This window comes from Talpa occidentalis, unplaced genomic scaffold (assembly GCF_014898055.3).
Source record: "Talpa occidentalis isolate TD23 unplaced genomic scaffold, MPIMG_talOcc4v2.1 talOcc4.7, whole genome shotgun sequence".
Taxonomy (NCBI): domain Eukaryota; kingdom Metazoa; phylum Chordata; class Mammalia; order Eulipotyphla; family Talpidae; genus Talpa; species Talpa occidentalis.
Genome location: NW_023605083.1, coordinates 23,893,943 through 23,917,467, shown reverse-complemented (window position 1 = coordinate 23,917,467; position 23,525 = coordinate 23,893,943). Strand labels below are relative to the sequence as shown.

Here is a 23,525-nt window from a genome sequence, read left to right as displayed (position 1 = left end):
CACTTATCAGCCCCCTGGAAGTATTTTTGTATGTATGTGTGTGTATTTATCATAAGGGAAGTGATGTCCCTGCTATTCAAACCCTGAGGGCACCAGGGCAATATGGTGTGCCCACTCTGTGATCTCTCTATAGCTCAACAGAAAATGTGGTACTTCTCAGACACCTGTATTAGCTATATTAGTGACAATTTTGCATCAGCTGCAGTCAAATATACTGGGATATTTGGTATTATTTTTAGTCTACCACACACTGAAAGTTGGGTCTCTTCACCCCATTTAATAGCCAGCACCAACCATCCATCATAATGTGTCTATCCATCTGTCCATTCATCTATCCGTCCTCCAACCATTCCTTTTTTTTAATTCAGTATTTACTAAGTGCCTACTACATGCTAGATACTCTACATTAAGCCCAATCTGATCAACCTGTCCTTGAAGGTTGCAGTTTAGTGTGGGTACTCAGAAACTGCCACTATGGCACAGAAAATGCCTCTCTCACTAAATCTGACTGCTAGGAATTTCTGACTATATCAATCATACATCCAGGATTCCATCTTACTTACTATAGTCTAAGAATATGCTTTTATTTATTAATTCATTCAAATACAATTTTTAGCCCCTGCTCTGTACCAGGCAGAAGCTAATCTCTCTTAGTGTTTGATGTCTGAATACCTGCTGGCTTCACACAGACCTGCCCACCACAATACATGCTTCCAGACAAATACTTGGACTTGTCAAGTGATTTTTTTAACCTCAGGAAGAAAATATTATGTTAGGGTTCATTTGTAAGGTCAATCACAAAAGGAAAAGTTTCATTCCATACAAACTGAAAATCATTTTCTAATTTCAAGAACTGGAGCATAAGAGAACTGGTTCCTCAATAATACAGGGAAATATTAACAAAATTGTTGGGACCAAAGCAACCGGCACATACAGGTTGCCCACAGAGGTGGCCTTCACTGTCTGCTGTCAACTTGGGGGTCAGCACTGAGCCTGGAAAGAAGGCTTGTAGGTGAACCTCCAGAAGGAGCTGATGACTGCCAGCTGGAACAACCAATTAGGCACAGCAGAGGAACATACTGGAGATTCTCACTGCTTTTGTGATAAGAGATAGTGGATTCCCTGTGTAAATAAAACCCTGGTCTTGGGAAATATTTGTGAGCTCTTCTTCAGGAAAGGGCCAGGAACTGGTCTCCCAGCTGCTTTCTGGGGCTTGGCTTTTGCTACCTTACCCTGTTTACTGTAGAGGTAGGTGGAGGTTACCCAGTTGGACTTTATAATCTTGACAAAGCAGCATCTCTTGATCTACATGCTCTCCAGATGCCATCTTATTGGATATTAGGACCAGGGAATTCTAGGCTGGCACCTTTAACTGGTTCAGGTTAATTTGGGTTAACAGGTAGTTTTCCTCTTTATCGAAATGTAAACAATTAATCTATATTTCTAATGGGTATGGATAGACAGGACACTCTTAGAGATACTTTACATATTCCCTATATGAATGGGGAGAGACAAGGAATGTTAGCTACTTCCTGAAGGAAGCCTACTTGTCTCAGGCCCATCCCCAGAGCCAGAGAAGGCCACCATAGGCACTCTTGGTGACCACCTTTCCATCATTTTACCAGGAAGAAGACCTCCCTCACTAGGCTAAGGTATATGAAAAACAGCCAACTGGAGGGTATGTTTCTATTCAAAACTGTATGGGCAGCTAGACTCCTGCTTCTCAAGTCTTAACATGGAACACATCATTAGGATTAAATATTCTGATTCACTAGATCTTGGAGACAAGGTGTCTAAGGTGCTGAGACAGATGATGAAACTCTGAACTATCGAACTTCCAAAGGCTTTTGGTCTGGAGATCACACTTTGAGTAGTAGCTGCTGAGTCTTATCTCAGCTGAATTTCATCTTCTTACTGCCCATATTTCACTATCAATAGTTCGTATTTACTGAGTACTTTGCAAGCCTTTCCTGGTTTACTGACAAGGAACTTGGGGTTTAATTTGGCTCCTGATTAGGTTACCTGGCCTAGGTCATGTGGTTGGTAAGAAGTAGAGTTGGAATTCAAACCCACAAAGACTGATTTCAGATCACAAGTGCTTAAACACCACCACACATTGCCTGTCAAAGGCAGGATGGATTTGAGACAAGGCATAAGGATGATAATAGTGCCTCAGAACTCCCGCACACCCGGTCTGCAAAGATTGCTTGGAGACATCCTTCCCCGACCACACACAACGCACACACAGGTATCTTTAACTGCCAAACTACTGGCTAGGATGCAAAAGCGTATTTTCATTTCTGTTTCTACTGATCCCAAAACATCAAAGTGACCTCAGCATGGATGAAAAAAAAATATTCAGCTCTGGAAATTAATTCAGAAAAGAAAATATCTGAATAATTTGCTTTGGGAAACAAACAGCTGGTAGACAAAACAAAGATTTCAGATACTTCTCGAGGGCATACTGATGTACTAGTAGGAAACACAGAAGGCAAGGAAGGATTATTTGTGAGTAATCAGATATATGCTCCTGTTGCCACATGGGAGCATGATGTTGCAGGCTGAAAAGCCACCCCCTTTGGCAACAATGCATGAAGATATTTATTATGCAGATCTGTACCATTGAACTGTTATAGTAAATCTGCATTTGCATTCATTTATGGTTGTTTGAAAAGCCATGGTGTTTTTCTTTATAGTGGGTCTGCTTTCATAGGAAAGGGGGAACAAGTCTTATCCATGGATTGTTAATTCACTTATAATGAGCGCTAAAGTAATGCTGGGACCCTGGGAAATGACATTTGACACAGCTAAAATGTCCAGGGTCAGGACACAGAGCAATACACTAATCAATGAAACCAGGCTAAGTCAGTTCTCACAAAGGTATTAAAAGAGAGAGAGAGAGAGAGAGAGAGAGAGAGAGAGAGAGACCCATTGAAACGGTGAATTGAATCATAGCTCTCTCTCTCTCTCTCTCTCTCTCTCTCTCTCTCTCTCAGTATGAAGCTGGGAAGGATTCTGAAGATAGGTGAACTGCCCTGCAAATTTTGGTTCCTTTGGGTACCTCAGAAACTTGGAACTAGAGGTAAAGAATGTCAAGGTGGTTATTAAGAGAACATGCACATGCATGCACTAGAGTCAGCTGGAGCTGGGTTTGAGCCTGAACTTCACCAACTGCTAGCAGTATGTACTGGAAAAGTCATTTAACCTAACTTAGTTCCTTCCTTTTAAATACTACTTCACAAGATGGTGATGAGGATTATATATTATTTTGTTTTTTTTTTTTTTATAGAGGCATGTTTTTATTTATTTATTTATTATATTTGTTTGTTTTGTTTATACATGCACTGGGTACAGTCAGAAGCGCGGGAGGGTGAGAGAATTCACCAGAGCCAGAGCGGGGAGCAGAGCAGGCAGAAGGGCTGAAGTACACTGCTGAGGGGAGCAGCGGGTGGCAGGAGAGGTCTGCGCACCATGTGGGATCCTCCTCCGGTGGCCGGGGAGCAGCCGGGGATTGAACCGGCGCCGCAGAGGCCGCGGGCAGCTTCGCAACCCAGCGCTCAACCGCTGCGCCACCGGGGAGGCCCTGGATTATATATTATTATACAAAATACAGCATAGTGCCTGGACTATGGCAAAGTGTTCAATACCATTTTTTTTTTTTGCTATTCTTACGTTGTTCTATTATTATTAATAACATGATGGGGAAGACAAAGGTATATGTTTCTCCAAAATGGTAAAATGGAGATCTCCCTTGTCGCACAGGCTTGTAAGTCTTGTGCTATCATGCAATCACCACTACAGCCTGAATTTGATCCCCGGCCAGGAAACTAACTTATATATATGGCAGAGCAGACTTCTATCTTGCCCATTGCTTCCCTTAGCAGTGTATTTCAATAGATCTGCCTGTTCTGCTCCCCACTATGTCCCTGGTGAATCCCCTCACCTGCTGCACCTCTGGCCTACACCCTAGTTCTATGCATAAATAGAAAAAAAAAAGAGGGCCCCCTTGGTTGCACAAAGGGTTGAGCACAGCACTATGAAGCTATCCGCAGCCTCTGCAGCATGAGTTCAATCCCTGGCCAGCCAGGGAGCAACCCACATGGTATAGCAGACCTCTCCTGTCTCACCAGCTGCTCCCCTCAGCAGTGTATTTCAGCCATTCTGCCTGTTCTGTTTCCCACTCTGTCTCTGGTGAATTCTCTCACCCCCCACACATCTGGCCTATACCCCAGTTCTTGTATGCATAAATAAATCTTAAAAAAAAGATTCTTTTTTAAAAAAATGGTAAAATGCCAATAAAGTATGGTCCCTTTTCTGAAAATGCATACTGATTTAACTATATACTAGAGTTGCTTTAAAATGCAGAGAAATGTATACATCATATTACTAATATGCACTTTCTGTTCAGTTTTTCTAATGCAAGTTGCTATAAAGTGTTCAGGGCCTGTGAAATCCTCATAGGGTTAAAATGTGGTACTTTATTTTACGGGAATAGTGCACACCTTTGAGTTATAACCTGTAAAGTGTTTCAGTTTAACAGATAACTCATTTTCGTGCATGACTGCACTTCGTTAAGGAGCGAAAGTGGGCTGTTACTAAAATGTCAACACAATTGTCCCCCTTGAAGCTTAGCTTATCTTGAAGTATTTTTACATTTTCGGCACTTCTTTTTGTTTCTCCAAGAGCATAAAGATCCAGTCATGGTTAATTTTCAGAATCCAAAAAAGACTTCCCTTCAGTCATTCTTTGGAAAATAGTCAGTATTAGGGATGACAAGAGTTTGGGACCTTAATAGTGGCAATTTGGACCCTAACACCATCTGCATTCCTTTGCATTTCACCATAGAGCAACTTATTTGCACCCTCGTTCAGTGGGTAATGCTTTCACAACCTAAATTCACAAACCAGAGAGTTTACTAGCAAGGAAAATGCTCAGTTGGGGTCACTTGGGGGTTGCTTTGAAGTTAACTAGAGGATGGAAGAAATGCTGCAGTTGGTCCTCGTCTTGAAGGCTGTGAGCAGTAGGGGCGTGTTTCCCTTTTCCTTTTCTCCTAAAGTCTGGACATTTGCCCCCTCCATTCATTCCCCATTAGGAAGGGCATCATTCCACACTCCACCTGGGTTAGGAAAAAAGTAGCTTAAGGGTTTGCACAGTCATCTCTCAAATTTTTTTCTTCTTCTTGCAGCATGAATAATTTGAATATTGCCAATCTCTAAAATTCTCTTCTTTCTACCTGTCTTATTTTTCTCTCACTTTGCAGTGTAGAGTATCATTATCCAGCAGCCCTGATAAGAGGATAATGAAACCATTCCTTCTCAACCAGATCTGGTGGCTGTCAGACTCAAATGACACCACCCGTATATCCTTGACATGCTACTCCAAGCTAATTGATGGCAAACAATGGTAACTGTCACCTGTGCACTAAGACAAAGAAAACACACTCATGTCACCTGATGGAAGAGCTACCTGGCAACCAATAAACAAATGTGCTAGGAAGAAGTTCTATTAAGGTAAGAGAGGGCACAACTCTGAAGAACATGCCCATTAACTTTGAGTTTAAGAGTGCTGCTGTTCACTGGGGAACAGAAATAAATAAGGTAAAATGAGAATGTATTGATGTCTGGACAGTTACATGAATATTCAGGTTCTCTTACAAATAGATATTCCCACATGAGCTCCAACTCCTATGTAGGCTGCCCAATTACATTTCCACATCACGCAGTTGGATTTATAGCCAGGGAAGAAGTTGTTAGGATATGGAAAAGGATACATGCTTACATGCCTTTCTGGAACACACTGCGCTACAACTAGATTATAATGTCTGGTGTTATCCACATAAATGCCAAAGGTTACCATCAAACATTCTGAAATACCTGGTGTAATTAACTTCACATTAGTAAAATCTTCTGAAACATCTGCATTTCAGAACAAAGAGATTTTGTTACAAGCAGAATGGCATCAGCTGGCAGCTCTTTCTGCTTCTCTGGGACCAACATTTCACGCAGCCCTCTTGGGTCTTTCCAGACACTGCATGACATATCTCCCGCAAATGTCATAGCTTAACTTTCTTCCTATCTACTTACTCACTAGCAGAGAGCTAGTTACACAGAAAATCAGTAAACTAATTTGAACAAGGAAACAACCCAGATTCCTGTGAGAAATTCTGTATTATCTCTGGGTATTATGCTATCCCCGATTTTGGGCAAAGTAGGACAGCAGAAAGAAAGAAGAAAATGGAGCAGGTATGGCCCAGCATTCCCAGAATCCCTTTCAGAAATACTCCTCCCTCTCTTTCTCTGAAAATTAAGGTTGACCTGCTCACAAGAAAATAAGATAAATGCATTTAGTAGAACATATTGGATCTAACTCCTCATTATTCATCCCTTACCTATCTCCTACCTGTACCATGCTGACCACGAAAGATGATTTCTCCCTTTCATATCCTATTGAGACAACCACCCACTCTACTTTCATGTCACTGCTGAAAACATTTCATAGCGAATGCTTCTCAGGAACCAATTTTTAGCAGAGGCTGACAATCCAATTTGTAAGGCAATATTCTTCTAGTCAAGACAAGGATTGGTTGAACAACACTGGATTCTGTTAGGAAACCTATCCATTTCCTAGCTCTGTAAAATGGAGCAACAACAGCCATCTTAGGGAATTGTGCTATAGCAGAGAAACATAGTCTGCCATTACATCTATGTTGGGAATAACTGCATAGATGATGAAGTTGGTTTTGCTAAGAACCCAGAGAATCCTCCTTCCTTTTTCTCACATTTTGCTTACAAAGTGGATGCCCTTCTCTGTTATATCAGCACCACACTGATAAATTAGAGTCATGGAGCACACTGAACAATGCAAAATGCTGCTGAACAAGCAAGATCCTGGACCTTTTATTGATAGAATAATCATACAGCATCAGTTACATGGGGTAGGAGGACAAGGAGAAAAAGATGGATTTAACTAAAGAATGTTTTTGTCATCTAGGGCTTCGGGGGGACATGATTCTGCTGACCAGATAATTCTTATCAGCTTGATGGCCAAGTGTTGTAATAGAAACTAGACCCCAGGCCCATGGTCATGGTTCTAATCTTATCAAAAAGGCATTCCATTGATTAGCTCCTGGGGTCCCAGGTCATACATTGGTCCTCGGCCCCCTAGGCATTCCAGGTCATACTTCGTGATGTATGAGTCAGGAGTATGTTTATGCAACTGTCATCAGCCCTCTGGGTGTTCCCAGTCATATCTCGTGATGCATAGCCTTCCCAGGGTGATCAAGCTTTCTTCTCTTGATTGATTTGATAGCCACCTTATAAGGTTTAGCTCCTATGACTGATTAACCAGTTTCTGAAGGGCAGTTCTGACCTTTGTATAGGAATGCAGAACTGCAGGTAACAATAATGGTGGCTGAATAGGTCACTTAAGTCAAGCAGACCCACACTTTTCATTTAGCCTTTAGGCAATAAGAGCTCCCTCTTAGTTTATTTCACTCTTAAGATAAACTCTGATAAGTCATTCACATATTATCATGAATTTATGATGATATACAGTCTTTATCAAATAATTTTTATTTAAAGGCATTTCTCTATCTATGAAATGGAGACTTTAGTTATCAGATACATGAATTTCAAACATGATGGTTGCTGTAAAAAAGTGTATTTTGAGGATGCAAGTACCAGAGGGGTTCCTAAAGTTTGATGTTGCAGTTCTTGCTTTTCTCCTGGACATGAACTTATAGGTCTACAAGAGGACTGGATTTTAGAGAACAGAATGATTGATATACAAGGGTTTGAGACTAATCTCTTTTTAGGAAAAATAGAGGGTAGCACAACCATGATTGTTCATCTGATATCTTTGTTTATGCTGGACTTATCACAGATCCCACCCCATTCTCATGGTTCAGGCTTTCTCAGTAGACCTCTGCTTGAAGTGCAATGACTTTAACTGATGGTAATTATATTTGAGAGTCACTACAACTGGGGACTCCAGAGAGGACTAGGAGTACAAATGCTCCAGATCTCTTCAACTGAAGTGGCTCCATTCTGACCTTGTTTGAATATTGGATCTTATAAAAATTTCTGGAAAATGCATGAGTTAGAAGACAACTAAAGTAGTTGCTAAATCATCTAAAATATCATAGGGATTAATAAAACCTGTATGCATTTAGATTTTTAAAACAAAATTTAATCAAATACATGGAAATCAAAAGCATCTTTGGTTTTATTCAGTTACTGACGAATTTCCAGATGTAAGTATAAAACAGTGATTGGCAAACCTTTTTTGTAAAAGGCCAGATGGTAAATATTTTAAGCTTTGCAGGCAAGAGGCAATGTCCTCAATTTTTGAACAACTGTTCTCAGCTAAAGGTTAATAGTCTATTTTACATTTTATATCTAAAATCTTAAAACAACTCTTAGCTCTCAGGCCAGGCAAACACAGGAGGCCAGTTGGCTGGACTTGGCCTGTGATATAATAAATTATCTGTTGATATAATAAATTGTTGTATGTTAACTACTAAGAATTATCATGAAACGATTAGAAAATAGTTTTTGAAATATGGAAACTAAATTTGAGATAAGCAAATAGTAAAGAATACTTTTATAGACAACTCACAGTATGTTTTGAGATAAGTTACATGTCCTAGAAGAGTTGATTACAAAATGTTGTCAGAGAGCACCAAGGCTCTGCCTCAGAAGGCCAACACAATGGCATTGTAAAACTGTATTGGTCAAGGTCCTCAGTCCTTTTTCTTTCTTCCACTTCCCTCACCTCACTAAGTCATTATTGATGAAATTCATTTTTCAATCTGGCACACTGGCATGCTATATGATCAGTTTAAGTAAACTTCTATTTTTTCATGGCAACAGGAAAAAACAATCTAATTTACTGATCTGAACACTGGTCTTAGAATATGAGAGTCCTGAGCCCTCATCTTGATCTGAAGGAACACATTATCTCTGCACATCTCTATCTGAACTCTAAGTAGGAGTACCCATTACTGAAGGAATGGATAGAAGGTGTTCTATTGCTTGCTACATACACCGACTAGGTCATGAGTAATTCCGTAAGTTTTTAAGCAAAGAGGAAGGAGAAAAAGAAAGGAGCATCGACTGAACCTCTACCAGCTGCAGGGAGAGTACTGAACTCTCATACGCGATCTCAACTCCCACAACAATCCTAGGAAATCAGTATTCTTACCATGACTTTACAGAAGAGGAAAAATAACCTCCCCAAACTTAAACATCTGGTGAGTGGAGAATCAGGATTGGAGATAAGACCTAACTCCACATTCTTTCTACACATTGTCTATGAAAAACAAAACTAAAAATATTGTACTATTTTTGACTACAGAAACCCTCAAACTCTTAAAACACAATTTGACTTTGTGATTTTGGGGATATTGCTCTTCAGGTGATGGGTTTCTGTTTCCAATGTGATGTTCTTTAAAGACCTACAGTAAATTTCTTTATTTAAAATATGTCATATAAACTACTGGGAAAATTATTGAAATATAAAATATGATGAAATATATTTCATTTTCTTTTATTCTACTAACTGATGCTGACTAAATTTCCAGTTTGTTCAGCTTTCATATTTTCACAGGTAATTTGCAGCATCTGTTCTCTATCTGCTTTACAGAACTATAATGTTTATTTTTCTAGTATTTAGATAAAAGCAACAACAATAGTAATGAATAGATGCTGAACATTTGCTATGTGTGAGGCACTATTCTAAGCACTTTGCTGGTCACCTAAACCAGCAACTGACCTGTGTAAGGGGAAAACATATTCAAGTTAGAGGAAGAAATTAACATTTCCTTTGGTAAATATTCTATTTGAACATAGATTAGTTACACAGATGTCAGATGAACTGTACAAAACATGGTCAGGAATATAACAAGTAAAGAGACATTAAATACTGTCCACACTTAGTTCTGTACAAATATAATTCAAAATGGCCTTAGTACTTCAGGACTATAGACTATAAATCATTATTTTACCAATGCACAATCTTCTGGGACAGGTATTACATTACATTTTTCACAAAGAACATCCATTTCTCAGAAAATCTCGTAAATGTCCTTGTGAACCAACCTGAGAAGGCACATGCAGTGCATGCTGATGAGAGTTTATTCTCTTTTCTTTTGAATAGTCAAGAGTTCCTTCCTGATGCCTGTCTTCAAAGGTAGAAATAGAATTTTCATAAATACTCATGGAAAGGTTCCAAGGAAGATTATAAAACCTTGACTTTTTAGGGTGTGACTGGGTGCTAACAGATGTCTAGAGTGAGACCAGCTCTGAAATCAGAACTGATAGAGTAGAATCCAGATGTTCACAAAGCAGCTAAGTTTGCTGGAGAAAACAAAACTAAAGCAAAGGCCCAGGAAGAACTATAAATGGTGTCATGAAAGTGAGGCTAGAGCAGCCTTGCCACTTAGGTAGGGAAACTAAGATACCAAAGAAGCAGCTGAAAGGCAGAGTTAAAGATTGGCTATATGGCCAGCGCACCTAAATAGGGCAGATCTTTGCTGAGGATATAAGACAATATTTTAAAAGCCTGGGGAAAATACTACTGGTTTCCTGGAATGAGTCAATTCCACTATACCCCTGTCCTCCCACAATACCCTCAGGCAATAAACTCTTTTCTTACTGTTAATAGTAAAACATAAAAGTTATATCCAAACTACCTTGATAATGTTCTTCACATTAGAATTTTATCCTATTATTTATTTTCAGTGTTTATGTAATTACAACATACGAACTTTCACTATGACTATAAAAGCCTAAAATGTCGACTTTCTTTTTTCTTCACTTCAAAAGTATAGAACTACCTATTTCTCTCTTTCATTGTAAGGGTAATTCAATTGAAACACAAAGTCAGAAATTTGAATGCAAAAGTTTGGCCCATAACTTTCTAACCACAAAAGCTATTAGCTTCCAATTTCAAAAATTGTACTCGAGTGCTTTCACTTCCTCTGCCTGTTCTTCTCCCAGCTCTGTCTCTGGTGAATCCTCTCATCCTCCCACACCTCTGGTCTGTACCCCAGCTCTTGTATAAATAAATAAATCTTTAAAAAAAAACTCTCTTTAAAAAAAAATTGCACTCTGAATTTTCATCTATCTGTTTCCTAAGACTTACATAGAGCACATACACTTCAATGTAAATACAAGCATTCTTTCTAACACCCCATTTGAGTGCCAGAAACATAACATAAAATGAGGAAAAGGAGGAATGATAATGTAAAGAAAATCAAGATTTTGCCAAATGAGAAGAAATAGCATAGTTTCACTACTTTCCTTTTCTCTTCCATGAGGTGTGGAATTGTTTTTTGCTCACCCCCAAAAATATTTTTACAGCAAACATTTGTACAATTGTAAAACTGAATAGTTCAGCTTAATCTTGCATGAAAAACTAACATGAATACAAGGGAATAAGTGGATATGGAAAATTGCAGCACCAAATTAAGCAGCTTGCAAACATACATTAACGTTAGTTGCATAGATATAAATGTGTCCTTTGCTAGCTGGGAAGCAGAGTTTTAATTTTTTCAGTTGAGTGGTTATAAGATCTCACTCTTAATCAAAACATGAGCAGTGCCATTATACAACACAAAGGTACGGTAGGACAAGCTTAATGGCCATCTATAGGTGTTTTGTAGAAAGAGAAACATACACTAGGAAAACTCTTTTCCACTATTTGGTTCACTTTTACTGTCTTTATAATTATTTAACTGTAAGTACTACAGAAGCATGATAATCATGATTCTATTTATCTTTGTAAATATACAGCATATCAGTGATATCATTAGTTGTTTTTTTGTGGACAGATTTCATTCACATTGTTTCCATGTGAAAATCTTGCTCCAACTTAGAAATATTTTAAAAAATTTCAACTTTATTAAGACACAACTGACATAAAAAATTTAAGATATGAAAAAGTGTATATTGTGGTAATTCAATATATTTATATATTGTGAAAGTACCCCCCCACCATCTAGTTAACTAGGAGAGATTTTTATTATAACTTCCACAAAAGTTAAGAGCATGTTTGTTTGTTTTTTAAGATTTATTTATTTATACAAGCACTGGGCACAGTCAGAAGCACAGGAGGGTGAGAGAATTCACCAGAGCCAGAGCGGGGAACAGAACAGGCAGAGACGAAATACACAGCTGAGGGGAACAGCGGGAGCGGCGGGAGAGGTCTGTCGTGCCATGTGGGCCCCTCGCTGGTGGCCGTGGATCGAACCGGCGCTGCAGAGGCTGCAGGCAGCTTTGCAGCCCAGCGCTCAACCACTGCGCCACCAGGGGAGGACCAAGAGCATGTTTTGCTACAAGTTACATCCTCATTTTTTATGATCTAGAGCAATGGTTTCAAAGTATGGTTCCAGGACCAGTAGCAGCTAGTGTCCCCTGAGAACTTGTTAGAAACACTTGGCAGGAATTCAAATTCTTAGGACTCACTCAGCCCTATTGAATCAGAAATTCTGAGTGTGCAACCCAATAATCTGCACTTTCACAAGCTTACCAGGTGATTCAATATACACCACAGGATAGGCTGAAGGTTAGGGAGAGCTAAATCCTCAGGTTAAAGTTATCATTGCCAACAAGAGAGAAGAATGAGGCTTGCTCCAACTCTCACTGATTTCCCCCATCCAACCTGGTGGGCAAGTCACAGATGCATATGTTTACAAGAGCAATATAAGATTCTGATGGCAATTCAAGGCAATGACAAAAGAGGTATGACAAAGACATTATTGCCAAATGCTTTCCTTTAAATCTCTTCTGTACCCCGAGTTTCCACCACCAAAGTCAAGCTCTTCTATTCTTTTCTCACTGCTGATGAATTCTAAGCAAAGCAAAGCTTTTGAAGATGATGAATGCAATAATTATTGCAGTTTTATAATACTCTAGGCCTTGGAAAAACTTTCATATAAATGACATTATTTCATCTTCACAATTCTACTATAAAGCCTACCCTATTGGAAAATTTGCATGTCACTTTAGAACCTTCTAATAAAATCCCTAAATTCATAACCATTTTTTGAGTGTATACAATGTGAGACACTTTTACATAAAATAATTTTTATCTCATACAATTCTGCAATTTGTCCCAATATAGCAAATATACATGACTTAAGAATGCAGAAAAGGGGCCTCCCTGGTGGAGCAGGAGGTTGAGTGCAGCGCTGCGAAGCTGTCCGCAGCCTCTGCAGTGCTGGTTCGATCCCCGCTGGCCTCAGAGCAACCCACATGGTGAGCATACCTCTCCTGTCTTGCCCACTGCTCCCCTCAGCAGTGTATTTTGTCAGTCTGCCTGTTCTGTTCCCCGCTCTATCTCTGGTGAATCCTCTCCTCTCACCCTCCCACGCATCTGGCCTGTACCCCTGCTCTTGTATATATATAAAAAAAATCTTAAAAAATGCAGAAAATGTTAAAGCATATACCATAAAATTACATTATAAGGAAACATTAAATATTTCATGAAATATGTTAAATTGTGTATGAATTTAATACTTGGTATTTTTACAAAATGGATGATATTGTGAGGAAAAAAGCATTCATTTTCCAGTAGTAAAGATAAAGGGAGGAGAATGAAAATACATGGCTTCAAAAATTCCTTTCCTTCTACAGTTCCTATAATATCTGAACAGTTATTTTTTTATTTCCTGAAAAATATAAGGCTATATTCAAACTTGGAATAACTCAACAGGACTTGTAGGTGTTAAAGCATGATAATTATTCTATAACCCAGTAGAAGTGGTACCAATAAAATTCCCTTATTCTTGTAGATGTCCTTGCCCTCTTCCCCTTGATAGGTGGTTTCTGTGGGACTCAAATGTTTCAACTACATAGATTTCCATGTCATGGCTAAAGCCATTTGAAAAGGTCATGTTTTATTGAATATGTAGTACAGTTTCAGTTTGGAGGGACTCATAATTTTTATGATCACTCATGGGACAGATCTTCTTTTGTAGAGCATTCTTTGCTAGTAAATGGATTCTCTGCCAAGACTAGGCACAAGTCCAGTCTGTCCATGACAGTGCAGACTCCCTAACTGTGGGATTATTCACCTCATTGCAGATTCATAATTGTAGAATTATCCACATCACTATTTCATCAAAGCAGCTGATCTTCAAGATCTACAGAAGCATTAAGCTTTTAAAGAGGTAGTGACAACTTGATCTACTGGTTATGTGGCACTTCTCCCTCAGATTATCAAATAAATCACCTAAATTTACTTATTGGTCTGGAGCATTATCTGTCTTGGGTATAGAATCTCAGAGCAAAAGGAAGAAAACATAAGTGAGCCATCCTTGAGGATTACTCATTTCTGCCCTGGCCTTCCAGTTAGGTCACAAGATTTCTCTCAGATTAGCTCAGGAGCAGTCCTGGGAAGCACCAGGATTTCTAGAACCATAGGAAAGTAAACACCTCAATTTAAAATTGTTCTTAGGGTGGCCTCAAGTGATATTTGGCTGCTTTAACCTGTGGGCATTCTTCCCTTTCACAGAAATAAAAGTCATTCCAGGCAATCCTTTCCAATCAAACTCTGTCTTTCTAACCTAAAAAGATTATTTCAATAAGGGAAGTCAAAGCTTTATGAGATTTGTAAGATTTGTATGTGTCAGAATTGCTATCTTCCTGTTCATTTTAATGCTTTGCAAACTATCCCCTATGAGAATCATGCAAATCATTGTCTTATAGTCATTAAAAAAAAACACCTCATTTCAAAACCATGACTTCTTCAAAACTGAGTCCTCAATCATTGTGGTTTCCAAAAAATCATGGGGCCCATTGCTACACTGCTTCTGACTCTACACCCATATGTACTTAAGTTTCTACCAAAATATTTTTATGATAAATCAATTTGCTAGCACTGAAAGGTATAAGTGCCTCACAATCATTAAACAAATATAGTCTTGATTTAGCATAATCAAATATAAAGGGAATATTTCCAAGTACTTTTGCCATTTAGCCAAGTCTTAATCTTCATCAAATTGCCTTAACACTTCAGATTTTATATTTAACATAATCAATTTTTTTTAAAAAAGTGAAGCAGAACCCAAGGGAAGCAGGAATAAGGAAAGAAGTAGGAGATAGAAACATTCATAGGTATAAGTTCATCTGAGAAATAAAATTCTAACTAAAATAGTTAAGCAAGATGGCTACCTGCCATTCAAATATCCCAGAGTCACAGAAAATTCAAGCCAATGTGAAGACGCTATGTTGATTCTGTGGCAACTTAGGCTCCTCATCCATTATGGCAGCTCATCTGTAACAGCTGAAGGCTCTAAGCTAACATCAAAATCTTTTTGAAGGTCAAACATAGAAAAGCGTCATGATGAGAAAGAGGAATTCTGTTTAGAATGAGAAAATTATCTCTGACAAGAACCTCTTAAAAACTGAAAACACAGGCCTCCCCTGGTAGCGCAGCGGTTGAGCACTTGGCGTGAAGCTGCCCGCAGCCTCTGCAGCACCGGCTCCCCAGCCACCGGCGAGGGTCCCACATGTCATAGCAGACCTCTCCTGCCGTGCCCGCTGCTCCCCTCGGCGGTGTATTTCGTCAGTCTGCCTGTTCTGTTCCCCACTCTAGCTCTGGTGAATTCTCTCACCCTCCCGTGCTTCTGACTGTACCCATTGCTTGTATAAATAAAATAAATAAATCTTATAAAAAAAAAACTGAAAACACTGCCAGATATGCAAAGAACACACATCAAGACAAATGTGATCCCTAGGTTTAAAATGAGCCCTATACTGGTTGTTACTACACACAGCAAAGGTACCAATGCTTTCCATCTCATGGGTTCCCAATCCCATTTCCAAAAAGTTTAAATCCAACAAGACTAGCCTATCACCAGAAACTATCAGGAATGTTGGGTCATTTTTCAATCAGTTCTGGTTAGCTGACTCTTAATTGTTGGGGTTCAGGTCATTAGTAAGACCATGAATTTATGGACTAAAGCTACTTTAAAATGCTAATTTAATGCACTAGAATAAATGTTCACATATCAAATATTTGGAAAATTAAACAGACACAGGTACAAACAAAAGCAGGTCATGCTTTTCCATGTATATACCTTATACAATATATTTATGTGTGCTGATAACATTTATGTGGGCATATTTCATGTGTCCATATGTAGTTGTACCTGAAATCTCTGTAAGATTTGGTCAGCCCTCAAATAGGTCTTAATTTCATCTCCTGGAGTCTCACTTAGCTTTGTTATCTCCAAGAGTAAGAACTCAAAATAACTGATAAAAGGCCACTGACACTGGAACAACATGAAGGATGTTTTGGTGACTGCCCTTGAATTATTTTACTAGATGCCTTTTCCCTGCATTGGATCAACAGAGACCTTCCAAGTTTAAGAAGCTATACAAGTACATATTTGTCATAATTCACTGTTATGCATCAGTAAATGCTTGATTCTTTTGGACTTATTAATACTTAAAAAAAAAAAGTCTGCTGCCAACACCTGACTCTGGAATCTAATAGGAGGTGGTAACAGGATTGCAATTCCAAAAAATAGAAGATTCCCATTGTCTGGAATGGGGAGCTGGTGGGACTTTTGCTTTCATATCCACAGCACAACAGCAAAGTTTTTCATATGTGCAGATGATAACCAATTATGTTTATGTATCATCATTATAGAGTACAAAGTAGACAAAAATCCAAGCTAATTCTTTCTTATTTTTCACTACATACAGTCATGTAGTATGCAAATACAGGCAGAAAAGTCTGGTCTAAATGCCACATCCATCCCCCAATAGTTGACAAACATTAATGAACTTTTTCACAAGTTGGCTTATTGATGTGAAAATTTTCTTAGAGACCTAAGGTTTCCTTCCAAAATGCAAAGATGACAATGATTGTGCTATTAGGAAATCACATGCAGCCTGTTACCTGCTTAAGGGAGAAATATTTCCTTTGAGTCTAACAGATTTAAGATACCTGAGAGAGTTGGGTGCGTTGAACTTTTAGCAAAATCCAGTACTAAAAGAGCTAATGCATTATTTTGCTTTATTTATGAGGAAAAAGCAGTCTGCTTGCAATTTGTAACATACTGATAAAGCAAAATACAAATGATTTTAGGAGAAATTTTCTCATATGAACGTCACTTTAACTAGAGTGCAAGAAGCCTAGAGAAGGTAGTTGCGGTTGAATCTGCCTTTGCTGGCATTACCTGAATAGAGGTCAGGCCCAGGCCCTGGGGAGCGCCCCACAGCTCTATCAGCAGCAGCATCTCTGGGGGAAGTGGCCGACTGCAGGGGCTGCATAGTGAGGCAATCGGTGAGCAGTTCAGGATGAAGTTCTGCGCTGGACCGCAACTAAGAGAAGGAGAAAAGAGGAAACAGATGGAAAAGGAAAGCTGTTTTTGGAATACTTTCTTGGAAAGGCATGTGCCCTAAGGGTCAATGCAATTCAATCCACAAAAAATTATCAAGCACCAGCTATGGGTTAGGCATTGGACTAAATTGAGAGGCAATAAAAGGGTCAGTTTTCCAATCCTAATAATGCTTGGCAGGTGCTTCAGGAAAAATGTGACTAGAGGCAGGTTTGACTTTAGTCCTTGATATTTTCACTTCTGGGAACCCAACTTCCTATTACATGTCCTTTAATTTGATCTGTATCTTATCAGAACTTGTAGTGATAACAAAAACAAACTCAAATATATTTAGTCCAGATTGGAAAGTGTTTTAAAAAATTACCATGAAATATCTCAGTGGTAATTAAGAAATGTCCATTGAGATTTGATGCCTATAGATTTAACATAAGAGGAAAATACACAAGTTAAATTTTAAAATATTATGGAACATGAAAAAAAAACAACAATGTCATTTAGCAGCAACAAAATCCCAACAGCAAGATAAATGAAAATACAAACAATTTAGATCTTTATTTTATGTATCACAATAATAAATTTCAGTTTTTATATATTAAAGTGTTCGATGTAAAAAACGCAAGCCATAAAAATGTTAGAATAAAGGACAGGTAAAAAGTTATCTGATATCTTTATAAACTTTTTTTGTAGTGTAAAATTCAAATGGAAAAAATCACAATGGAAGATTTAGTTACATAGAATATTAACTCTCTGCTTATATACAAATACCTTAAAAATCTAGAAATATATTTGTTACAGATATTGCAAAAAGATTTCTTCAGTATTTAAAGAGAGCATATGTATTGATTTTTTCTTTATAAAGATATAACTAAACCAAAAAAAAAAAAGTACAGAAAGGCATTCTTTTTTATGTGTGTGTGAAATAACGAAGAAAGTTGCAAACTGATACCAAAGGTCCTGTGTTCCCTTCACTCATTTCCTGCAAAGGTTACACATATATATGCAATGTTAGTCTAAATGACACTGGTAAAATGTAGAACTCTGTGTCATTTCATCACATTTGTAGATTCCTGTAACTGCCACTGCAATCAAGATACAGAAATATTCCATCACCACAAAGAACTCCCTCAAGCTACCCCAACCTAAACCCTGCAGATCTCAGGTGTTTTCTTCTTCAACAACAAAGTAGTCCTAGATTCATATGTGTTGATAAATGAAAATATACCAGCTATGTTTTAAAAGATGAGGGGGAAAATCCTACTAAATTTTCCAGTCACCTGCATTATGAAATTGTGATGACTTTTTTGCCTTTTCATATGTCTTTATTTTCTATGTGTCCATTTTTTTTTATTTGCCAGAGCAACTACAGCAAAATAGTACAGATTGGACAGCTTAAACAACACAGGAAGCCATTCTTGAACACTATTGGTAGGAGTGTACATTGCTACAAACTTTTTAGATGCTATCTGGGAACATTTTTTCAAGACCTATAATTAAAGTCATTTGATCTTAGAATCTGAAGGAAATAACCAGCAAAATGAAGGAAGATTTGTCAATGATATCAGACTGACAGCTTAAAATTGATCACGATGAGAATATTCACACCATGGAAATTAGCAAATGCTACACATCAGGCTTTTCCATCAGAAAGCAGGTTGTTATACACTACCAGCACACCACCACCAATGACTCAGACACACACACACATGGCATCAGTAAGTTACTGTTTAGAGAGTGTTATTTCTTGGATTTCAAAAATTTCATAAAGTGACAAACATATGTCCAGGTCCTAGTCCAAAAATATGAAAATGGCACCATGACCCTAGGAAGAAAGAAGGAACATTTAACAAGTGTAGTGAATGAGACATAATTACAGTATAATTTCCTCAGTATTGCCACACTGGAATCTCTGTCCAAGACTATCTGAGTTAATGCCTAACGTTCTCAGGGCATTTGGAAGGTATGTTTGTTATTTTGGTACTAACAAAACACATGCTGCATAAGAAAAACTGGAAAAAAATCAAGGCTTAGAATGAGTTCTGGTGATCACTTTTAATTTATCTTCCATCATTAAAATGTGATCTGGGGCCCACATGTTCTACTAAGCACAGACATGAACGTCTTTCTGCTTTCTATTACCAACTACTCTAGGGTTTTACAGTTATCGGTACTGATGAGGTCTTCCAAGGAATTTCATGGCCCATGGTTACTCCTGGAGTCAAAAGGAGGCAATTCTTCCTTAGCTTCAACAAGTATTCATGTTTTCCAAGAGTGTGATTCCATACGACTTTGTGGTGAGAGTTAATTTGGTTTTCTCTGGGATTAGGCATGGTTCTAGAAAGTGCTTCTTAAATTGGACAAGCCTGTAGGACCTTATGTAAAATTTCCAAAGGAGGGCCATATGTATAGAAATGCAGTAATGATATGTAAGTTTAGTATCCTTTTCTCCCTCCAGATTATAAGACTCCAAAAGGGGCTTCCAGATTATTTACGGTTCTTAAACATTTTCCAGTCCAGGAATTATCTCATGGGTGACAAAGGAGGCACATTGCAGAATCTCCTGAGAAGGATATCTTTCAATATAATAGTTTTACATTTGGAGAGGAAAACTCAACTATTTCTATAAAACAAATTACAAAATATGGATTTCAATAACATCTGAGTCCATGAACATAAAAAAAGAGAGGAACACTTTTTAGTGAAATATTAAATGGTCTTAAACTGTAATTCTCAAGACTGTGCATATATCAGAATCACCTTGTGCCCCACCCCAGAACTGCTGACTCTGTTGGTCTGGGATGCACTTCTAACAACTTCTCAGATGATGACATATGCCTTTCTGCCTGGACCATGCTTTCAGAGTTACTGGTCTCCAGGAATCCTGATAAGGTGAACTATAAATTTTCCGGTTATGGGAAGAAGAAATGATTCTGGGAATAAGGAATAATAAAAGCCAAACTGTTTTTAAAACATGATCCACATGTAACCATTTCTTATTGTCTTTCTTCAGATCTCATAATAATAAATGGGTGCCTGAGATTCATGTTTTATAAACAATTTAAACATCGATCTTCTTTCCAGAAATAAATGGGTTAATAATTTTCAATCCAGCTTAATTTAACCTGCTCTTTAGGAGACAACAAAGAATTTATACTCGATGAAGTCTTTATTGCTCATTATGAAAAGAAGTGAAATTTAAACTTATGGATCATCAATTTGTCTGTTAAAAGTGCTGCTATGTTGCACATACCAGAGACTTCTATTTACACTGCAATTCATGGCTCTTAGTCCCTGTGCAGTAGGGAATCCTTGTAAGGTCTGCTTTTGAGGAGACTCACTTCATCCCCTATTTTTATCCACGGTCTTATAGACCCTTTGCTACCAGTTCTTAGAGATTCCACACAAGCTCTGAGGTAGGTATACACTGGTGGTTAATCTGTATCAACTGGCCTTGAATTTAGTACCCAATTATTCAAACACACACTAGTGGTTGCTATAAGGAATTTTGTCAATGGGGTTAACATCTATAGTCAGTTGACTTTAAGTAAAGGAAATCATTCTCTGTAATTTGTGTGGGTCTCAGTCAATCAGTAAAAGGCCTAAGAGCAGAAAAAAAAATCTAAGCTCTCCCAGAAAAAAAAAGTTTCTTCTCTGGAATCAGCTCCTACCAGCCTACAGTCTGATTTGCTAGCCCCCGCAACCATACAAGCTAATTCCTTAATCACTGCACCTCTCCTCTCCTCTCCCCATATATTTCCTACTGGTTCTGTTTCTCTCAAAAAGGCTGACTGATATAGATTCTATTAGCGTGTAAAGTCACTACCATGGGATGATCATTTCAGGTCAGGAAGAAAATAGCATCATGCAGGTGCATCCAGCAGAAAAGGACTGGTGTTCATAGTTAGCATTCTTTAAAAGACTGCATTTCAATTCAATAATATATATACTGTGCCTAGTGCTGGGTGCCTCACAACATCCCTGTGAGGTGAATACTGTCATGATTTCCAATTCAAAGATAGGAAAGTTAGAAAAACCCAGCTAGTAAGGGTGAGGTTTAGATTCTATGTGTCAGAATCCAAATTCAGGCTTTTTGATGTCACATAAAATTGGTACTGGCTTAAGAAATAACTCAACCCAAACTTCCTACCCCACCACTCCACACACACTCACATGCTTCTAATTTCCTCTCAAGATTTTATATTTTAGTCCAGAGTCTATCATTTATATTTTGGCCTAGCAGGGGAAAGAGTTTCTCTGCGAGCATTCGTAGCATGTCTCATTACCACTGGGTAGATTCTGACACCATGCTCTTAAGGAAAAGGATTTTTGTTGTTGCTGAAGCAGAGATGGGGCAACAGAACAAACCACTGCAGTTTGGTTCTCAGTGTCTGCCCCCCCTAGATTGGACCTCATTCGATCCTGTGTAAGTAATATGAGTATCTGCAGTTGAGAAAAAAAAAAGCATGATGCACGTTATTCCTTAAGATCTGCACCCTAAGTACATGCACAGGACACTGAATTAAATGATCTTAACCACGGGTGTCCACTGCAGTATCCCTAAGAGGGGACACCTCACTTTTCTTTTTCTTCTGATTCTCTGATACTCTACTAGTCCCTTGCATCCTCGTCCTCTTCCCCTGCCTTCCCTGATGTTCTCTTTGGTTCTCAGTCCTGTCTCTGTGGAACTCAAACTCTGTGAGGACTCACAGCTCTGTGTTTTCCAGGCTTTTAGATGGGAGGTCAGGGAAGTCTTCTGCACAGGATGGATATTATGATGAAGTGACAGGGCAGGACATGCAGCAAGAACATTTCATGTAAATGGAACAAAAAAGGAAAGAAGTTGAAGGAGGAAAACAAGCTTATGGATTCTGAAAAGAGCTACCTGAAGAGAAATAAGCAAGGGAACACAGGTAAGGATGTAGGGCAGAGGGCCAGAGATATAGGCAGAGGTCAGGTCATGTCTACTCTCTGACACATGAAGATTTAGTGTTTGATTTCATTGTAATGGCAAGCCAATAGGAGGGTGTGAGTAGGAAAGCAACTGTTTTGATATACAATATAGAAGGACAGCTCTGATTATCACATGAAAAACAGATAGTAGGAACACAAGAGTGTCATTAGGAGCTATTTCAACAATCCAGATGAGAGATGCTGTTAGCTTAGAGTCAGAGGTGATGAAGACTAGTCAGTTTCTAATCTGAAGGTGGAGTTGAATTAGGTATGGACTGTGAGATAAAGGGGGAATCAAAGAGGGCTCCAACTTTTGCCCTGAGGCACATTACAGGAGAGAGGAGTAGGAAAGAGGCAAATCAGTTGCTTGGTTTTGAATAAGTTTACCCTGAGATGACTCTGGAACATCCAGGTGGAGAGACACTTAGGTAACTGGACATTAGAGGGGAGTTCAGGGAGCAAGATGGAACTGGGCCACTAATGGTAACCCTTGGCTCTACTTTTCCCTCCAGGCTGTCTTTCTAATCCAACCTGGGATTTCAGAGAAACACTCCCAAAATACAGTGTCCTATGTCATATACAAGAAACAAATATCTTCTCCTCTTGTTTAACACACCTGTCCTAAAACGTTAATACAAGAGCCTCTGAGATATGACTCTACTGCCACGGTAGGTGATTCCCCTAGCTTTTGACAAAAACTTTTGCTCCTTCAAGAGTGCTATTTCAAAAAAAAAAAAAGAGTGCTGTTTCACTGTTTGAAAACATCCCATTGGTTATATTGCACATTCTGCCTGCCTGGAATCATCTTCCTTTCTTTCTAACTCCAAGATTCAGTTTATAGCTGATAGTTTATAGCCTCCTGAATGAAGCACCTCCTAACTAGGCCAGCACACACTGGGCTTCTCATGATACATGGAAAGTTGCAGATCCTGCAGCTGGACATGTGATTCAGGCTTTGTTTCTTTTTATGAAATTAATTTGCACAATCGTGTTGTGAAGTTCACCTAGACCTGACTGACTGACTGTCTTTTAAACTGATAAAATCCCACTGCACCTGGCAGGGTGAGATCAACATCCAAGCAAATCATTCAGAACTGCTTGGATTTATAAAAAATAAGGCACAATTTTCATCTAAAGAAAGTTACAATCCTAGTGGTATGTGGATGTGTCTAAAAATTCTATGAGGTCTTGTCTTAATTTCCCCTCCTAATAGAGAATTTTAAAAGAG

The 23,525-nt window shown here is 38.5% G+C and overlaps 1 protein-coding gene across 6 annotated transcripts in view; it reads right to left on the bottom strand.

Moving 5' to 3' along the window:
• The window catches only part of GLIS3 (GLIS family zinc finger 3), a 654,971-nt gene that overhangs the window by 153,794 nt on the left and 477,652 nt on the right, over positions 1-23,525 (bottom strand). For all 6 annotated transcript variants that reach the window (XR_008549586.1, XM_054689181.1, XM_054689184.1 and 3 more), the window contains one exon: positions 17,189-17,333. Coding sequence is in view for 5 of the 6 variants with exons in the window: in XM_054689181.1 (XP_054545156.1) it covers positions 17,189-17,333 (145 nt within the window). In the remaining variant the exon portion in view is untranslated. The remainder of the gene's footprint in view (positions 1-17,188; positions 17,334-23,525) is intronic.